Source organism: Pituophis catenifer, unplaced genomic scaffold (assembly GCF_029215685.1).
Source record: "Pituophis catenifer annectens isolate HBS135680 unplaced genomic scaffold, rPitCat1.0.hap2 SCAF_1, whole genome shotgun sequence".
NCBI lineage: Eukaryota > Metazoa > Chordata > Lepidosauria > Squamata > Colubridae > Pituophis > Pituophis catenifer.
The window spans coordinates 273,759,963-273,780,165 of NW_027256881.1; the positions used below are offsets into that span (position 1 = coordinate 273,759,963).

General features: G+C 37.6%; 1 protein-coding gene across 1 annotated transcript in view; it reads right to left on the minus strand.

Moving 5' to 3' along the window:
* Positions 1-6,198: 6,198 nt before the first annotated feature.
* The window catches only part of TP53I11 (tumor protein p53 inducible protein 11), an 86,761-nt gene continuing 72,756 nt past the window's right edge, over positions 6,199-20,203 (minus strand). The window contains exons 6-7 of the mRNA XM_070936133.1: positions 10,717-10,818; positions 6,199-8,875 (exon numbers count right to left, since the gene is read on the minus strand). Of these exons, the coding sequence (XP_070792234.1) occupies positions 8,742-8,875; positions 10,717-10,818 (236 nt within the window). The 3' untranslated portion in view covers positions 6,199-8,741. The remainder of the gene's footprint in view (positions 8,876-10,716; positions 10,819-20,203) is intronic.

Below are 20,203 nucleotides of genomic sequence, written 5' to 3' on the forward strand. Positions count from 1 at the left end.
GCTAGTTTTGTGGCCACTCAAGAAATAGGCACGGGAAAGGTTTTGTGGCTCCCAGTGTTTTCTTTTCTGTGGGAAACGGGTCCAAATGGCTCTTTGAGTGTTTAAGGTTGCAGACCCCTGGTGTAGGGTCTCCTGCTTGAGCGGGGGGGGGGGGGGGGTTGGAACAGATGACTTATAAGATCCCTACCAACTCTGTTAATCTGTTAAATAGCATATTCCCATGCAAATCCCTGAAATCCTTTTTCAGTATTCCCTCATTCCTATTTCATTCCCAAACCCAATTCTACCACTTTTGTTTTTAATTCTATCTATGTTACTGAAGGTTCCTTGGTTAGCTTTTCTCACCCACTTCCAAAACAATGTTTTATTTCTATCCAAATGTTTCTGCAATTTCTGCAATATATTTTTTGGGCATGCATGTCATGCAGTGTTTTTTTTTTTTCTCATCCTTATTTTTTGGCAACATTCATTCCCTTTCTATACTTTCCATTAGTTTATCTTCTGAGTCACAGATTATTTTCAGTGTTTCAAGCAGTTTTTACATTCTCTTTCCTTACATTCTCTTTTCAATCATTATGTTTGTAATTCAGTCTTGCTTTTTTTATATACTTGTGCTTCATCTGTCAAAAATCATCTACTTTCCCTGTGGCTTCTTCATTCCTTTTCTGGCCCTCTCATGTCACTAATATTTACTACCATGCTGAGATCACAACTTCTGATAGTTAGTGGCCACATTTGGTATACTGGAAGAATACCTAGAGCCTCTCATCAAATGGTTCTCAAAGTTTTCCCATGGAAAAAATAGCTGCCACCATATATGTGGCAAGTAAGATGCACCCATTATCTCAGAAGACAAAGAAATGGTACTTCAAAGAAAATTTGCCTATACACCAAAGTACAAGACGGAAATCGCACTGAATTTGTAAAACACAACTCATTCTCTTAAATTGACACTTTTTCAATAATTATTTCATAAAATGAAATAATTCATAATAATTGACCAATGAGAGTCAAAAACAAGTAATTTGAGCATTTATTTTTTTTAAAAAAATCTAATAAAGCCCTTAGATGAATAGGCAAATATTATTACACAACCACGAAACTGGAATGCACAGAGAAAATGTCTGCATTGTTGCACTCCAGACTGAGAAGTTCAAACATTACAGTCTTGTTTAGGATTCCAGTACACAATGGTTTATTTTGTCTCCATGACTGCATTTTGCCTTTGAATGGTAAGTAAAAGATAACACTGCTAAAAGTGGGCAGGACTGTAACATAGTGTCCATGACAAAGACACAATTATTTAAATATAATGGTACATGTGAAATAGGTGAAATGTAGTTACTCCTCTCTGGAATTGGTAATTTTTCCTTTCTCTCTTTAAAATTCTACAAGAGTACCAACTTTTGGAGGAGTTCTGGGGATCAATGAAGCCATGTAATGCTTGTAGGAACTGCTGAAGTACTGTAGTTTAATATCCTGTATTAAGCAGCTCCTGAAAGCATTGTGTGGCTTCAGTGGTTCATCAGCTTAAGGAAGGACAATGCTCTCTACCATTTTTAACAGAGTTGGAAAGGACCTTGGAGGTCTTCTAGTCCAACCCCCTGCTGAAGCAGGAAACCCATACTATCATTTCAGACAAATGGTTGTCCAATCTCTTCCTAAAAGAATCCAGTGTTGGAGCACACACAGCTTCTGGAGGCAAGTCATTCCACTGATTAATTGCTCTTACTGTCAGGAAATTTCTCCTTAGATCTAGATTGGTTCTCTCTTTGATCAATTCCCATCCATTGTTTTTGTCCTGCCTTCAGGTGCTTTGGAAAATAGGTTGACCCCCCCCCCTTTGTGGCAGCCCCTTAAATATTGGAACACTGCTGTTATGTCACCCCAGTCTTTCTTTTTATTAAACTTGACATAACCAATTCCTGTAATGTTCTTCATATGTTTTAACCTTCAGTGTCCTAATCATCTTTGCTATTCTTTTAGCAATATTTATTTTTATTTATTTTAATTTGATTTATATGCTGCCCTTCTCCTGAGACTCAGGGCAGCTTACAATGCGTTAAGCAATAGCCTTCATATTTTTGTATAGTTTTGTATAGGCAGTCTGTTTGAAAGTATGAGTTCCAATTTATATGCAAATTTGAGTTAAAGAGAGAGTTAAGAACAGAACTAATTCTTAACCTGGGAAATGGCTGATTGATTTATTACTGATTGAAAGATTGATTATTTATTTATTTATTTATTTTCTTTATTTATTGATTTATTCCTATTCAAATCTGTTGATTTGAATAGACAAAAAACAGGCACAAAATTTCTTTGTGATAAAACATTCATTGCTGCGACTGCCTCTTCAAACATTTTGCAATCAACATGAATCACAGCAAACCTTAGGTGGTGCTTAGCCTGGAAATATTGATAGTAGCCAGTTAAATTGTTTTAATAGTTAAAATTTAAACCATATTTAAAATCTGGTCTAAGTATCACCAATTTCAATGAATTGTTGCAATGTAAAGCATTGGACATAAACTGAAATACTAAGCAGATAGAAAACATAATATTTTCTACAAAGGTAATACTTTATACAAAGTATATCTTTTTTTTCCCTCTTCTCCATATTTACCAAAGTTCAATAAAATTAAGATTTTGTAATTGGAAAGGACCCTTCTTTCTTATTTAGATTGTTAAGATAATCTTTATATTTTAGTTGATAGGTAATTGGTAAATTGTACTTAGATGGAGTTGCTTTGTTACTCAAATTGGACATGTTCCTCAAGCTTGGAAACTTTAAGAAGTGTGGACTTCAACTCCCAGAATTTTCCAGCCAACATGGATTTGGAGACTACATTTAATTATAGCACTGTTTCTCAACCTTGGTAACTTATAACAGGGATCCCCAACCCCTGGTCCATTGACTGGCACTGGTCCATGGCATGCCAGCAACCAGACTGTGCAAACAAGCGAAGCCCCATCTGCGAGATGCAGGCAGCATGCAAAACCATGCCCCCTCTGGTCCATGGAAAAACCTTTCTCTATGGAACCGGCCCCTGGTGCCCAAAAGATTTTTTTGGGGGGGGTCACTGACTGATAATATGTATGGGCTACAACTCTCCAGCAGGTTGGCTGGGAAATTCTGGGAGTTGAAATCACACATTTTATAGTTGCTAAGATTGAGAAACACTGCTATATCAGATGAAGACCCAAGAGATACAGTCAGATTATATGCTAAGTTTGATATTTTCCCCCTAGAGTTTAGCATGTTGTATGAAGCCAACCTACTTGGCTCATATTGTTCAAATCAATATGAGACAACAATCCTCCTCCCACCAGGGCCTGGTGACTCAGCAGACTGATAGCATTGTGATTAACACCAGCTGTCTGCAATTACTGTAAATTCAAATCTCACCAGGCTCAAGGTTGACTCAGCCTTCCGTCCTTTCTAAGGTAGGTAAATTGAGGACCCAGTTTGTGGGGGCAATAAGCTGACTTTGTATAAAATATACAAAAGTATGAAGGCTATTGCTTAACACATTGTAAGCCGCCCTGAGTCTCCGGAGAAGGGCGGCATATAAATCAAATTTAAAAAAAAAAAAACCCAGTTACCTAGTCTGTGTTGTTTTGTGTGAAGGATGCCCAATATCATCCTTCCAAGTAATCACCTCTAGTTCTTCTACAACCTTGATACATCCATGATTCCAAAAAGATGAAGGACCTTTTAGTCCTCTTCCTGATGTTCCATAAGTCCAGAAGTGCTGGGGCATATGGCATTGCATTGTGGATTCCCCTTTTCAAATATTTTAGAAACAGCACAAAAATTGTAACAGCAAACAGTAATGGCAAAAACTTGTAGGGTGAAGGTGTTCAAGCTAAGGGATTTGCCATCTGATGGGACTTGAGGGAGCAAATTGAGAGAACCCAGAGAGGGATGGAGACCATTAAATGGCTTGTGTGATGTGTTGTCACTGGGGAGAGGAGGTGCGGGGGGTGGGGGCTATTTTATTAATTATTTTATTATTTTCTTCTGTTCATTTTATTTTTTATATATGGTATTTTTATATTCATATAAACTGCCTTAAGTCACCATCTGTGAATAAACAGCAATATAAATTTTCTAAAATAAATAAATAAAAATAAATAAATTTCTATCGCTGTCCCTATTCTTTAGAATGTTCTTCTGGTTGCACTTCAAAGTTCCTTAGGAAACTTGCAAAAAATCTTCCTCTTCCAATTGGCACAAGAGGGGGCAGTTTTATGTTGTGCAGGTGGCGCATATTTTTTAAGGATTTTGATTTTGCTTGTTCTTTTTGCATTGTTCATGTTTAGCTGCCTATAACTTCTGGGAATGGTTGAAAAAGCACCTTTGGGACAACCTCTAGGAATGGTTGTCCTACAAGTATTGTAAATGAACAACCAACCAAAACTGCTGAAACACATCACAAGATGAAAGGTGGGGAAAAGGAATGATGGAAGGAAGCTTGGCAGCTATCCATCCTTTAGCCACAAATCCTGAGTATACACCTAATCCTATCAGTGTCTTAGTGTTGCAGCAACAACATCCTTTCTACTTGCTGTTTTGCTTCAGTTCTGCTTCTCTATCTGAAAAACTGTAAGATCCATTCCTTTTGGGCAGAGGGGACAAAACGTCTCCAAAATCCTGCTAGAAGGTTGTTCCTCCTTCACAACCATTTCTGGCTGTTCAGCATTATGGCTAAAAATTACTATTGTCAATTAGATTTTATCATATTGAAGACCAAAGGCAAATTAATTCAGCAACAGATAAACTTATAACTGAACGTGATCTTCAAATAACTTTTAACCCCTAACGAAGTTTTCACCACTTCTTTACAAAATATTACTCTTGGTGGCATGTTCCACTTTTTTAAAAATGTTAAAGTACCCCAGGCAGTCTTTAAAGACTGTAGATGGTATTAGAAGGACTGCGGCTTTATGACAAGCTGCCTGTAAAATATTTTTCAATTGTTCATAATGTATTTTACCAATACCAGATTTTGTTGGAGTTAGCAGGCATATGGAATTTTGTAAATATAAAACGAGGTTGCTGGTCTATTGCCTAATGATTACTTATGCAAAATAATTGAAAGGCTAATAAAGTCTGGGTGTTTGAGATTATTTATTAGCTTCCGTTTAATAAGTGTATTTGATTTTCACACACTTGGGAAGCCGATGAGTACTTTTATTCAGTAATCTATGTTGAACTGCTGCTTTCCTGCCGTATGTGAAGTGCTGGTGGTCCGCATTTTTCAGTGGAACAGTTTATAGCTTTTAATAACATTTTCATGGAATCCCTGAGCATATTTGATTTCAGAACAGCAGGCAAGTGTTTGATCTTTAAGAAAAAAACTCAGCCTATGTTGAAGCCCCTGTTACTGTGATCCAGGATGAAAACCTACCCTTACTATATATGGACTTTACTATCTAGGACAGGGGTCCCAACCATGGGCCATGATCCATACCGGGCCGTGGCCTATTTGAAACCGGGACATGCGAGAGGAGGGCTGATGAGCACTTGTGCGCAAACTGCTGCTACACTCATGTGAGCAGTGTCCCAGCACACATGCATGTTGGTCCCCTGATTGCATGGCCTGGTTCCCCTTTTGGCCCCCAGCCAGGCTGCCAAGCCATAAAAGTTGGGGACCACTGATCTAGGATGGCACTGACTTAACTATTCCAGCCCTGAGAAACTATATGTGATGTTGTAAGCCACCCAGAATCGCCTGACAGTGAGATGAGTGGCATATAAATATAATAAATAATAGTAATATACATGAAAAGGATATTGTTCTACAAATATGCTACAGTTGTTCAATCAATTGTGCCCAATTTATATGCATCTCTCTTGGTTTCACAAATATTGGTGAAAATCTACCGGTATGATAATAAAACATGGATACTTATATGGCAGGGTTATTTTTTTTATGTATTTTTTTACTATTTTGAAATGCCTCAAAGTGAGCCTTGGTAAAGAGATAATTATGAATTTTAATACGCTAATGAGTCATATTTGCTATAGAAATATAACAGGGCAACATCTTGATTCATAAGATCATATAATTCCTTTCCTTGAACCAAAATTCAGTTTAAAGATTTGGAGCCCGGATTAAAGCACAGTTGAAAAGTGTTCCTTCCTCTAATTCAGTTTTCTACCTGGGAACAAAATGCTCAATACCAGATGGTAACTGCTTGGAATCATACTTATTTCATTAAGTGTACAAATCATCTTTTCTACAGAGCAAGAACTTAAATAACTGAAAGTAGCATTAACAAATTCATTCCTATAGAGGAATTTAATCTCTCCAGGCATTCTCTCTTAATTCTAACTTCACCACTTGAATCACCACATTTATCATAAAGTCAAACATTTCAAGAATTTCTATTTGATTCATGTTTTTTTGTATGGTCTTCAGCTGCAGCATACATGGTAGTCCATGCTCATGCGCATATGTAGTTAATGCCAGAAGTTGATCAAGGCGGCAGTGTTGGAAATAGTTGAGCAGGAAAAAAAAAGACCACAGTAGGCAAAATCAGCACATAAAATTGGCCATCCACAAATAAGTCTTTAGATTTTCTAAATACCATTACTTGTTGAAAATGAAAAGATGCTACTTCAGTCTTCAATGTTATCCAGTTTTATGGATACAGTCAGGTCTTTCCACAATATAAATCATATGCCCTTTTTCTAGAGTCATTGTGCTCAGTCCAAAAAGTTTGGTCCATTTTAACAGATATATGCTAGTAAAATTTTTGCAATCCGTTTCAAGAAGACAGTTGCTTGATGTAAATTCAATATAAGGCAAAACACAAAAACCACTATAAGGAAAATTAAGGAAAAGTGGGGGAAAGCATGAGACTCACCATTGAACAGATTGAAAAGTAAAAGGTAAACTGCTAGATTTTATCCTGAAGTAATAGATAACATTGTGGTTTGTATGGAAAGAGCAACCAGTTCCTGATTTTTTTAAAAACTATCTGCAGATTTTCCCAATATTTTGATGGGAGCAACAGGGCAGGAAAGAAAAAAAAAGCAAATTTGCTTTATTTGCCCAACTGAACACAATGAATTGCAGTTTGGGTAGACCCATGAGTATACCTGAAGCAATATTTCTCTTACTTTAGTCTATGGTTGCCTTTTTTCATATCATTAAGAACTTTGCTTTTGAGTCTGAAGAAATCAGCTTATATTTATCCCTTTTGGTTAAATAACAAAATGGATAAAAGGACATCCTAAGACTGCCATTTGTAATTGGCAAACATTACATAGACAATATAGAGAATCTTAACTGGGCTCAAATAAATTACTTTGTTCTAGGTTAGCAGCCTCTTGCAACTACAAGAGAGGACAATCCATATCTAAACCTCTTTGGGGCATCTTGCAGAGTCACAGTTCACAGTACACTGATTTAGTTCATGTAATAGGGTGCAATCCAGTTTTGGAGCTAACTGCCAAACATGAGAAATGACCAAATCATTTGTAATTTCCCCCTCGGTGCTCCTAGACCTACACGTGCACATAAATACCAATTTGACTGATCTTTCCATTTCAAGAAGGATGAAAAGACCACCAAAATCAGACATTTCTACATTCACAAATCATTCCAGCATATACAATACAAACTAACCTAGACATGTTCAGTATTTACTATGCCATTTTAGGTACTTGTTTATAACCAAGCTCTTGTGCTTTTTTAATTTGCACTAACACTTGACAATAATTTGTAAAAACTGGTAAATATTTCCCTGTGTTTTCATTTTTCGTCTTGAAAAAAGCCTGTTAAATCATTATTTCAGTTTCCTCTTCTAATGTTCCTCTTCCTAGAATTATCTGAGAGTATTTTAGTTAACAACTAGTACTTTAAAAACCAAACACCGCTAACTAGAACAGTACTAAGTGGCCAACAGCAGAGAAGAAAGGGAGAAATGATGACCAAAAACAAAAAGGCATATTTAGAAGCAGTAGCAGATTGAGGCTTTCTTCAAAAGAGTTTGAATCTCTTTTTAAATTAATATAGTTTATGTCCAGGTTTCAGATGTATGGTCATGATATCATTTTCTAAGAGGCACATTAAAAGATCAATATTCAACTTTCTAAGAATTCTGTATAATGTGCCTTTGGGATTCCCCCATAAAGCAAGACATTGTTTCAGCCTTGGCTGTAAGATTTTAGTAGACAGACTTGACAAGAAACCCAATCACAAGTGACAAATGAAAAGGAAGAATATACTTAAGATGTCCACTGCAATTTCAATGTAATTGCTGGGTCTATCTATGTAAACCTTGGAAAGCTGCTCCAAATCCCTTTCCAAGTCTATGATCGTTCAACTTCAACTCCTATCATCCCCATCCTGTGACAGATGTTCAGTCCAGTCGGTCTGGAGGATAGTAAAATGGGATATCCTGGGCCCATCATCTAGTTTTACAGAGTAATTTGACTAACAATTGGGAATCACTCTCCCCCACATTTTGAGCAAGCCTCATTATCTGTCCTTTCCAAAGAGACATTAGGTAGGAAGGAGCTCAGCTTTGATCTTTCTTTTTTTCTTGTCTGCTGTGGCAGGGAGACCAGCACTGGACTGAGACATTGATGCATGCTATAATGACTGCTTTTAAAGACAATGCACTAATGTGAACAAAAAGGAATGTGGAAAAGAAAAAGAAAAAAATAGAAAAGCCCTCCAGCCCTTCCAAATCAACCAAGGTCTTCCACCCCCTTAAAGTTCTGGCCATTAGACTTTCTTGGGTCTGCGTCCAACTTGATAGTAGTAATAAATGCTGATAAGTACAAAGAGGGCTCGGCTGATGAGAAGAAATGTGGCTCCCATAGACACTTGGCCGCTCTCAACCAAGGTGATTGAAGTCACTGAAAGAGAAAGGAGACAGCTGAAGGCTAAAATACCCACACTTACACCAAGCAAACTACCAACACATTAGCGGTTTTCTAGAACTCATCTTGAGATTTTTTTAAAAAAACTAATTTACTGCATTCTTATTTAGCAGGATGGCCATGTTACTTTTGGTTTTGAACAAAAGTCATCCAAGGTTAGGTAGACCTATTTTACAATGATGAAAAGGAAGTTGTAGCTAAAACATGAAGAAGGCTGGTCTACAAATGTGTTTTTGCGCATATTTATTTCTTGAAAGAAGGATCCCTATAACTCAGATCACTTTTAACTCTGTTACGTAAACTTTGCTTCAGATTAGGCTATAAAGTGGGAGCCAGAACATTTTAAGGCCAAGAAGAATGATGGAAAACCCTGGATTCATAGATTTAGAATTCATTGACAGTTTAGTAGTAATAACCAGAACAGCAAATGAAGCTGACTTGTACTGTATACATTTCCCCTTAGATCTGAACATTCAAACCAAAGCAGATCACATATTTTGCTTGGGATTCCAGCTTTTTAAATTTCCCTGTTTTAACAGCTTTTTTTTTTTTAAACATGAAAGATTAGTTTTCCCACTGACTTATGATAAGAAAGCAATTTCCAAATCTCTCAGAAAGTGCAAGGTAGACAGGATTTCTGCCATTAAAATTTTTTATCCTGGGACAACTGGTTACAAAAGGAGAAAAGCCACATTTATCAGTTGATGAAAGAATACAGAATGACAGAGTTGGAAGGGATCTTGGAGGTCTTTTCTACTGCAACTCCCTGCCTGCCCTGAAAGAAAAAAAATGTTTGAAAAATAGAGGGAAGGCTTAGTTTTTTAAATGAAATTAATCAAGCTTGTGAACTGCTTTGTTTTCAGAGCTTAGAAGCTTTGGTGAATTGGGAAGAAACAACTAGGTTGTATCGTTTTCTTTTCAGCACTTCTTTGTGAGCAAATATGAGTTCTAATATCACTGTTGGTTCAAATTCCTTGCTCTGGTCTCTCAAAATAGTTAGGAAATATGTAGATCATAATGGGACTGCTTCTTTACACAGAAAGAGAGGGAAGAGAGAGGGAGGGAAGAGAATAGAGATTTCATTCCTGTTTCCCAAAAGACCCCTACTTATTTATTTTATTTTTTTATTTTATTTATTTTATCAAACATGTATGAGATAACAGGTATAAGTATAAACATGGACATGAGCACATGAAATGAGTACAAATAAATGGGAACAGTAGGACAGGGACGGTAGACACAGTGGTGCGCTTATGCACGTCCCCTTACAGACCTCTTAGGAATGGCGTGAGGTCCACAGTAGACAGTTTAAGGTTAAAACTATAGGGGTTACAACGGAGTCAGGTAGAGCATTCTAGGCATTGACCACTCTATTGCTGAAGTCGTATCTTCTGCAGTCGAGTTTGGAGTGGTTTACCTTGAGTTTGTATCTATTGTTTGCCCGTGTATTATTGTGATTGAAACTGAAGTAGTTGCTGACAGGTAGGATGTTGTAGCAGACAATTTTTTGTACTATGCTTAGGTCAGACCGTAGTTCTGCATAGTTCAAGGTTGTCCAAGCCCAAACTTTCAAGCCTGGTGGCATAAGGTATTCTATTGTGAGCAGAGGAGAGGAGTACACTTCTCATAAAATACCTTTGGACCCATTCAATTGTCTTAATGTCCGATATACAGTGTGGATTCCAGGCAGATGAGCTATATTCGAGGATTGGTCTGGTAAAGGTTTTGTATGTCCTAGTTAACAGTACAGTGTTACCGGAGAAGAAGCTTTGCAAAATTAAGTTAACAACTCTTAATGCCTTTTTGGCAATGCTTACCCAGGAACTGTACTCCAAAGTAGCAAGCTTCAGTCAGTAGGGTCCAACGGATTATGACCTTCTCAGATGTGTAGAGGGCATTCCACATGATGAGCGAGATGCCTATCACAGATTGAAAGGGGAAAAAAGAGAAGATCAGATTAGCTGATTTAGGACAGGATAAGGAGAGCTGCAGGATATGCGCAGGCAAATGCTGCCATTCATGTTGCTCATAAACCAAAGCTTTATGAAAGGACAAGTTCCACACGATCAGCTATTGCAGATTCACAGGTACCGTGATTTAAGGTCTCCGCCCTTTCAGTTTGCAAATTTTGGATCTTGCCACAGCCAAAACCCAAATGTTCAATGTTAACTTGACACAAAATCTACAGTACTGCCTTAACAAATTGTTTATCTCTTCAGTTTCTACTCTCCCCCACTTTTAATGTGCTAACCAAGTAATTTTTGTCCATGGTTGAACAGGGGCATGCTTTATTTGAAAATGGACTTGTAACATAATATAAGCATTTATACATAATATAAGCATTTAAACATAAGCATTTATGATGTATCAGAATATTTTAATTATATGCTAGTATAGGAAGTTAGCACCCACCCCTTTCCTGGAAGAGTGAAATATTTTAGGAAATATGAAAAAGGCAGAATATTATATTTCCCTGGATGAGAAATGGAGAAGCATATTTTACAGACAAAGCAGCTCCCACCTTCCTGCCCCCCACCCTTTGTCAATGGGCCATTAAGGCCTGGGCCAGTCTATTCTACATAACAAAGATCTGCCTCCTTCAGGCAGAGCCATAGTAGGAATTGCCAAAGATCCAACAAAGATAGGATTACCCCCTCTACACAATAGCAGCAGAAACTCACCACATGTGACCTGGGAAGCACATGTGACCATCAGCCAGCAAGGCTAGCTAAGACCCCCACCCCCTGGGAGTCTGACAACCAATCAGGGTACTCTTTCTGGGCCCCAGGAAATTCAAAGCCAGAGAGAGCATAAAACTCGAAAAACTCACTGTATATGCCCTTTTTCTGTTCAGGAACTCAAGCCTTGTGATCCTGTCCACCATTAAACCATCTTTCCAAGCAGTCTCCATGTTTCCAGTGTCTGCTTCACCACTTGGAGCAGAACCCAGAAGGATGTTTCTTCCAACGCTAGTTTAGAACTGTTGGCTATCTGCCCATATTTCATTTTGTACATTTTGTTCTTTGTCTGTATTTCCTATTTGTATATTTTTTCCATTTTTGTTTTATCCATTTCCTTTATCTGTGTGCATGAATGAACCTTGCTTTAATAGTTATCTGTGCTGTGATTTTATTTTTTTAAAGTCAGTCCTGAAAATATTTTTCTAAGAAGCAAGTTTCAGAATCAATAAAACTAAAAAGTTCAGAGTATTTTTATCCACTTTCATACATACAACTTTACAATATCTTTCCCTTCTCCAAAATCTACCAAAATTTCAACTCCTCCCTTTCACCCTGCCCTGCATTATTGATAGATGTTTATCTCCTAGTAGCACATTTCTCTTTGGACACATTACGTGACGATATAGGTCTCTAGAGAAAGCTCTCCCCCCCACTCTCCCTCTCCCTCTCCCTCTCTCATCATTTATTAGGATTTACAAATACAAAGGTTTTATTCAGTGGTGAAATCCAATTTTTTTTACTGCCAATTCTGTGGGTGTGACTTGGTGGGCATGGTGTGGCTTGGTGGGTGTGGCTTGTGGGCGTGGCAGGGGAAGGATACTGCAAAATCTCCATTCCCTCCCCATTCCTAGGGGAAGAATACTGCAAAATTCCCATTCCCTCCCCACTCCTGGGAGAAGGATATTGCAAAATCTCCATTCCCACCCCACTCGGGGGCCAGTTCTCTGAACTACTCAAAATTTCCACTACCGGTTCTCCAGAACCTGTCAGAACCTGCTGGATTTCACCCCTGGTTTTATTTATTTAGTATATGGCATCTACAGAGGTCATGCAATCACTGATCTATTATTGTCCATCCACTGCAGGATGAAGGCCTCTTCCGCATGTTTCCAATCAATACAGTCTTGAGCTTTCTTTTGCCAATTGGGCCCGCAATTATTGCTGATGTCATCGATCTATCTTGTTTTAGATCTCTTTTATGGATGCTTTTTATCTTGATCTACTCTATGACTGCCTTGGTCCACCTGCCATCAGTTCTTCTTGCTCTGTGATCAGCCCCATTTCCATTTCAATTCTTTTATTCTCTTGATGATATATTTTCATTTGTTCTCTAATCCATGTGTGGATCTTTCTATCTTGTCTTGTAATGCCGAGCATCTTTCCATGGCTCTTTGCACCACATATATACACACACAGATACAATGCAATACACTGGAGGAGATAATATATTAAGATCAAGGCACAATAAAATCACCATAATATGGAGCCATAGAATTGCAATGGGCTAAAGGTTATAATTCAATATCTAAGGAAACTAACCATCTAACTGCTTCTGGTGTGGCTGTGATGAGATCAACTCAGGTGCCTTGAAATTTCCTGAGGGAACATTCTTGAACTATATGTGTTATAGTTTTTTCGGGTGTACCACAGTTGTACTGCAAGCTCTTAGTCATTCCCCACTGAAAAAGCTTTGCCTGAGTTCTGGCATGGCCTGTCCTGTGGCTTCATATTTTGGGAGGCAACTGCATTTCTAGAAATGGTTTTGTTGGATCTGTGTGATCTATTTGGTTATGGTTATAAAAAGTTGCCCATCTTAATCGCCATTCTTCATTTAGATTGTAAGACTGTAGTATGTTAAATATAAAGGTAAAAGACTAATATAAAGTAAGAAAAATATAAAAAGTAAAATAAAAAATACAAGGTGAAAGAAAGAGAAAATAAAAAAAAGATATATAAAGGATGACTCCCTCCAGATAAGTATAAATAATTTCAAAACTTAACATCTCTAATATTTAGATACCATTCCTTATCAATAATTAATTTATAAAAAGTCATCATTAGGTTCTAATCAGTAAAAATCCATTAAGAAATACCAGAAATAGTAACATTATATTTTAACCTTAAACTACTAAATCCATAAATCATTTTTTATTCCAACTTATTACTTTCTGTAAGAAATAAAGCAAAATGAACCTTTCCTCATTTTACAAACAGATCTTTAAAGCCTCGTTGTTCAGTCCTGGATAAAAGGAAATTCTATTAATAGCTATCGCTTATATTAATCCTGGTCAAATAAGTCCACTCTAAATTCCTTCTGTTTACGTTTCTTGATCTTTAATCCTGGGAAATGATGCCCCACAAACTGATTTTTTATCATTGTATTTTCATCTATTCTTAGAAAGTTTCCTTGTGTCTATAGATTCCAAAATCAAGTTCCAAATCGCTCATCTGATTTATTATTCGTATATCCCTTTAATTATGAAGACATCAACTGGTTTTATTTGTAAATCCATTGTGGTATCTTTTTCCATATGACTCATATTCTTGTATTTTTAAAATGCACTTTGAGATCCACAGCATCTTTGTCCATATCACTTTTGCAATCCAGCATTTTCTTTAAACTCCAAATCCACATTCAAGTCAGCCATAATCTCTGTTTTATCCAATAAAATCTTTGGTTCTTCTGTATCTTCTAAATAAATTGTTCCCAAATAGTTTTAATTTCTTCTATACAGGTAGTCGTGGTGGTACAGTGGTTAGAGTGCAGTACTGCAGGCTACTTCTGCTGACTGCTGGCTGCCAGCAGTTCATCAGTTCGAATCTCACTGACTCAAGGTTGACTCAGCCTTCCATCCTTCCAAGGTAGGCAAAATGAGGACCCAGATTGTTGGGGGCAATATGCTGACTCTGTAAACTGCTTAGAGAGGGCTGTAAAGCACCATGAAATGGTATATAAGTCTAAATGCTAGTGCTAGACCCCCACTTAATGACTATTTGTTAAACACCCCATAGGAAATATTCTTTCAAGTCCATCTAGTCCCTTAACTAAAGTCAACCCCTTTTGCCATTTTTTCAAAAAAATTAAGGTTTTTTGAAACCCTTTAATCCTTACACTTACATTTAATTTCTTTTGTACAGAAAGAAATAGATATAAGAGCTGTGATGGTACAGTGGTTAGAGTGCAGTATTGCAGGCTACTTCTGCTGATCACCGGCTACCAGCAGTTTGGCAAATCAAATCTCATCAGGCTCAAGGTTGATTCAGCCTTCCATCCTTCCGAGGTGGGTAAAATGAGGACCCAGACTGTTGGGGGCAATATGCTGACTCTGTAAACTGCTTAGAGAGGGCTGTAAAGCACCATGAAGTGGTATATAAGTCTAAATGCTAGTGCTAGTCCCCATTTAATGACTATTTATTAAATATTCCATAGGAAATATTCTTTCAAGTCCATCTAGCCCCTTAACTAAAGTCAACTTTCTAGTCCCCCTTTTGCCATTTTTTCAAAAAATTAAGTTTTTTTTTTTAAAAAAACCTTTAATCCTTACACTTACATTTAATTTCTTTCATCCAGGGTGAGACGGGATTCTCCCATCAAATTTTCCCTTCAGAAGATTCTTAATATATAGAAATTCAAGAATAAAGAAGCTTGTAAAATAATTAAGAGAGGAGATAGGCAAACCTAGTGTCCAGTGGAGGGATTCTAGTAATTTAACAACCAGTTATTAAATTAGGGTAATTTAATTAGGGTAACTGCCCTAATGATTTCTTTCAACAACCAGTTTGCCAAACTGCTCAGAAAGTTAACAACCGGTTCTCCTGAAGTGGTGCGAACTGGCTGAATCCCACCACTGCTAGCATCCAATTTGAAGATGCCAAATCACTGCTTAGGTAAGATGATTCACTGGCCTCAACAGCTATAAGAACTCTCAAACCTGCTGGAGACAGCTGTTTCACAATTTCTTCCCAGAGGAATTTCTGTTTGGAACAAACTTGTGGGTGATTCTTGTCCTCTTCTTAATCTGAAGAAGAGGTATCAGGAGCCAATACCTTTACTGGTTCTTATTTCTATTGTACTGTTGTACTGTACAATAGTTGTACAGTACAATAGTTGTACTGTTTCTTATTTCTTCTGCAATCTCCAGAAGTGTCTCTTGAGAAGGCTCTGAGGCTGAGAAAGATGTGAGGAAAAAGAAGTCCAAATGGATTTGAAGAATGAGGCTGAGGAGAGACTGGCATGGAGAAAATCTTTCTATATATTGTTGCTATGAATCAACACTGACTTGATGGTACAAAGGATACATAATCAATCAACATAATCTACCATATTCATCACTAGATTTGTGTGTCTGACATAGCAAAAATCTTTATCCCTTGTCTTTGGATTGGCTGTGTACTTCAGCAATCAATGGAAAGATAAATATAAGCAATAAAATCCCTGCAGAAGCTCTAGAGATGACAGTTCACAGATCACTAATTTACTTCCAGCAACTACAGCCTGTTCACATATTTCAAGAATAAGAAGCTAAAGCAAAGCTAATATTTTTCCCATTAAACTGTTTGGGGACAATATGGTATGTTGTCTCATAATCTAAACCTCATAATCATAAGTTTATTTGTCAAGCATATATAAGATAACAGGTAAAAGTATAAACATAATTTGAATACATGAAAAGAGTAAGTAAAAAGGAATATTAGGACAGGGACGGTAGGCACATTGATGCACTTATGCACGCCCCTTACAGAACTCTTAGGAATGGGGTGAGGTCAATAGTAGACAGTCTAAGGTTAAAATTTGGGGGGTTTGGGGATGAAACTACAGAGTCAGGTAGTGCATTCCAGGCACTGACCACTCTGTTGCTGAAGTCGTATTTTCTGCAATCGAGTTTGGAGTGGTTTACCTTGAGTTTGTATCTATTATTTACTTGTGTATTGTTGTGGTTGAAGCTGAAGTAGTCATTGACAGGAAGGACATTGTGGCAGATAATTTTATGTACTATGCTTAGGTCTGAACTGACTGAACTGACTGACTGAAGTCGGCATAATTCTAAGTTGTCTAAGCCCAAAATTTGGAGTCTGGTGGCATAAGGTATTTTATTGTGGTTAGAGGAATGGAGGACTCTTCTCGTAAAATATCTCTGGAGTCTCTCGATTGTATTTATGTCCGATATGCAGTGCGGGTTCCATACAGATGAGCTGTATTCAAGAATTGGTCTAGCAAATGTTTTGTATGCTCTAATTAGTAGTACAACATTACCAGAGAAGAAGCTACGCAAGATTAAGTTAACAAGTCTTAATGATTTTTTGGCAATGTTGTTACAGTGGGCTCTGCAACTTAGATCTTTAGAAATGAGTACTCTAAGGTCCTTGACAGAGTGAGGTCTGTCCCTTTTGAAGTGTCCCTTTTGAAGCGGGGAAAAAGAGAATGCACAAAATTTGCTAAAAATGAGGGTGCCCCAGCATAGCCAAGTTACTCTGTATTTTTATTGGTGGCCAGCAGATGCTGCTGCAGACTTCGAAAAAAGAATAAGGCATGAAAAGTTCTCACTCTACACAAAGAATTGCTGGTGACAACCAGACTCAAATCTATTTTGACTTCCTGCAACCATGCAAACATAATGTATGACTTCTAATAGCTGTGCCCATACAGTCCCAACCTTATTTATACAGTAATTTCCCCCAGAAAGGCAATAGGAATGTGAGCACAAAATAGCACTGGGTTGTAAATGCTAAAAAAGACTCATAGCCCTGAAGCAGATCATTTTAGACATCAAGCCAACAGCTGTGGTTCAGCTTGGATAAATGCTTTCACATAAAAAACAAAACAAAACTAGGCCATACAAGCTATAGCTTATCCTTCTCTCTAACTAGATTAGTTTAATTTTATTCTACTTTATTGCACATGTCTGTAGGGTAGAGTTTGGGTCTCTTTATTTGTTCAATTTATGTTCCATTTTCTCTGGGGTTGCTCACAGTTCTGCACACACTGTATATCTCCTCTAATTATATTGCCAGAATGACAAGCTCGTAAGAAAGCTTGTGCAGAAATGCAGGGCCTATCCCAAAGACTGTGGTGGGTTGCTCCCGGTTCTGTCCGGTTCTATAGAACCGGTAGTAAAACCGACGGGAGGCTCCGCCCACCTGCCACGACGCCATCATGGGTGATCTGCGCATACACTGCGAATTGGTAGTAAAGGTAAGTAGAACCCACCCCTGCCCAAAGACACTATTGGCTGGCCAAGATTTGAGACTCCCTTAACAGGGTCTTTTTAATCATTTAATTTACCCTGATAATTTGGAGGGATTTCCCCCCACAAATTTTAAATTTCTATTTAAATCATCTGTTTTATTTCACATGCAGTTTTAATAGGAGCCGTGGTGGCGCAGTAGTGAGAATGCAGTATCGCATGCTAATTCACTGCTCACAGCCTGGAGTTCGATCCTGACTGGCTCAAGGTTGACTCAGCCTTCCATCCTTCCGAGGTCGGTAACATGATGACCCAGTTGGGGGAAATATGCTGATTCTGTAAACCGCTTAGATAGGTCTGTAAAGCACTATGAAGCAGTATAAGTCTAAGTGCTATTGCTATTGCTAATACTAACTGACTGAATGCAGAGTGGATGGGTGAGAGAAATCAAGTATGTGAGGGATTCTTAGGTGGGTGGAAGGGATGTTTTTTTAAAGAAGCACATTACAAATGTGTATGTCTATGTGTACATTTGCACCGGCCTATGTGTATATGCCTGGATGGATGGTTTTTTTAATGGAGAAGGAAGGAAATGACTGGACTTTAATCAGTGTTCATGGCCTTGCCAAGAATATAGTCTTCCCCCACAGAATTTCAAAATGAACCACTTTTACACCATTTTATAAAATTACAGTTTTGAAATGACCACTTAGTGCTATCATAAATGTAATCTTGGGCTCCAGAATTATACAGTCCAGGATCGGTTTCATTACCATTGATAGCTCTGGTGTAAAACATCAGAATAACTTTGGGACTGATTAGGAAGTGGTAAAATCATGATGACTTATCTCCGTGCTACTGTAATCTGACATTTAATTATTCTAACATCCTATATGCCTAGCATGTCACTGCGTTAAATGTTTGCCAGCTGAGCTCCCATTCTAAGACTTACGGTAGCCTGGCCAGGGAACTTATCTGTAGCAAACTGAGATAAGACTGAACTTGTGATTTTGAATCTTGTTTTTCATGGTGTATACTCTCAAAGAAAGAAAACCCGAAGTATATATTCTAAGAAACATTTTATTATAAAAACTAAACTAGATAACTACATCCTTACCGGACAAAGGAAAATCATGAAGTTAGAAAAGAAAGAATGTAGACATGCACAGTAGCTCAGAAATCACAAGACCAGTCTTATCTCGGTTTGCTACAGATAAGTTCCCTGGCCAGGCTACCGTAAGTCTTAGAATATATACTTCGGGTTTTCTTTCTTTGAGAGTATACACCATGGAAAACAAGATTCATTCACCTCTAATTAATTACAGTTTCCCCCCGGGGGGGGATGGAGCTGATTCATGCTTCAACATAGCAAATCCCAATTTTGCATTTCAACAGTTCAAGTTTATGACGCTCCTTGTGAATGAGGTCTTAGTTCCATGGCTTTGTCTCAGAGTGATGAGCATACACACAGATACACAAACACAAAATTGTAATGATGGATTCATATTCCCACATCACAGCTAGCAATTTGAATCCATCAACAGAGAAGTAATACCACTGAAATTAATTGATTCAAATGTGGCATGTAAGTAAATAATAAACTCTGCCTGGGAATCAAAAATGTTTTTTTCCTCCCCATCATTCAAACAGCATTATTTTCTGTGTGTCTGAGAAATGGCATTACGATATTGCTTCCAAAGTTTGTGTAGAAAGAAAGAAAAAATATGGCTGATTTCACTTGTCCAGTGAGCTAGGTTATCATACCTAGTTTCCCAGATATATTTTTACCTTGACATTAAAGGTAAATTAAAATTAAATAATTTAAAAACTCTTGGAGCGTCTTGAATAATGAAGTTTATTTGACGTATTACAGTCTCAGAACAGCACATTTCCATCTGAACTAACAAACGTTGTATCTCAGTGAGGAAATTATAACTGTGCAATTTCAGTATCATTATTTCCAATGACGGTGATGATGGAGATTTATTCTGCCCCTAGGAACTCAAGACAATTAAAAACATTACAGGTCCTGATTCTTATTTACAATACCATTTTTCTTGAGCCTGTTTAATGACTTCAAAGCCTAACTTGATTGCATAGTATGCGTTCCTTCCTCTGGGCAAAATTCCATGGAAGAAACTTTATGAAGATCAACAGTAAACATTCCATTAATTTACCTCTTGTCCAATGGCAAGTGATTACAAAAATTATAATCTCAAATCACCTGGGGCTTAGTTTCAATTCAGACAATCTCTATGCAAAGACAGTGCACGCTTCATTCTCCTTCCATCCCAGGAAATAAACCCTCACTCTTCTAGGAAGTACTCGACTTATGACCATAATGGACCCTGCTTGTTGTCATCATGTGACTGACTCAA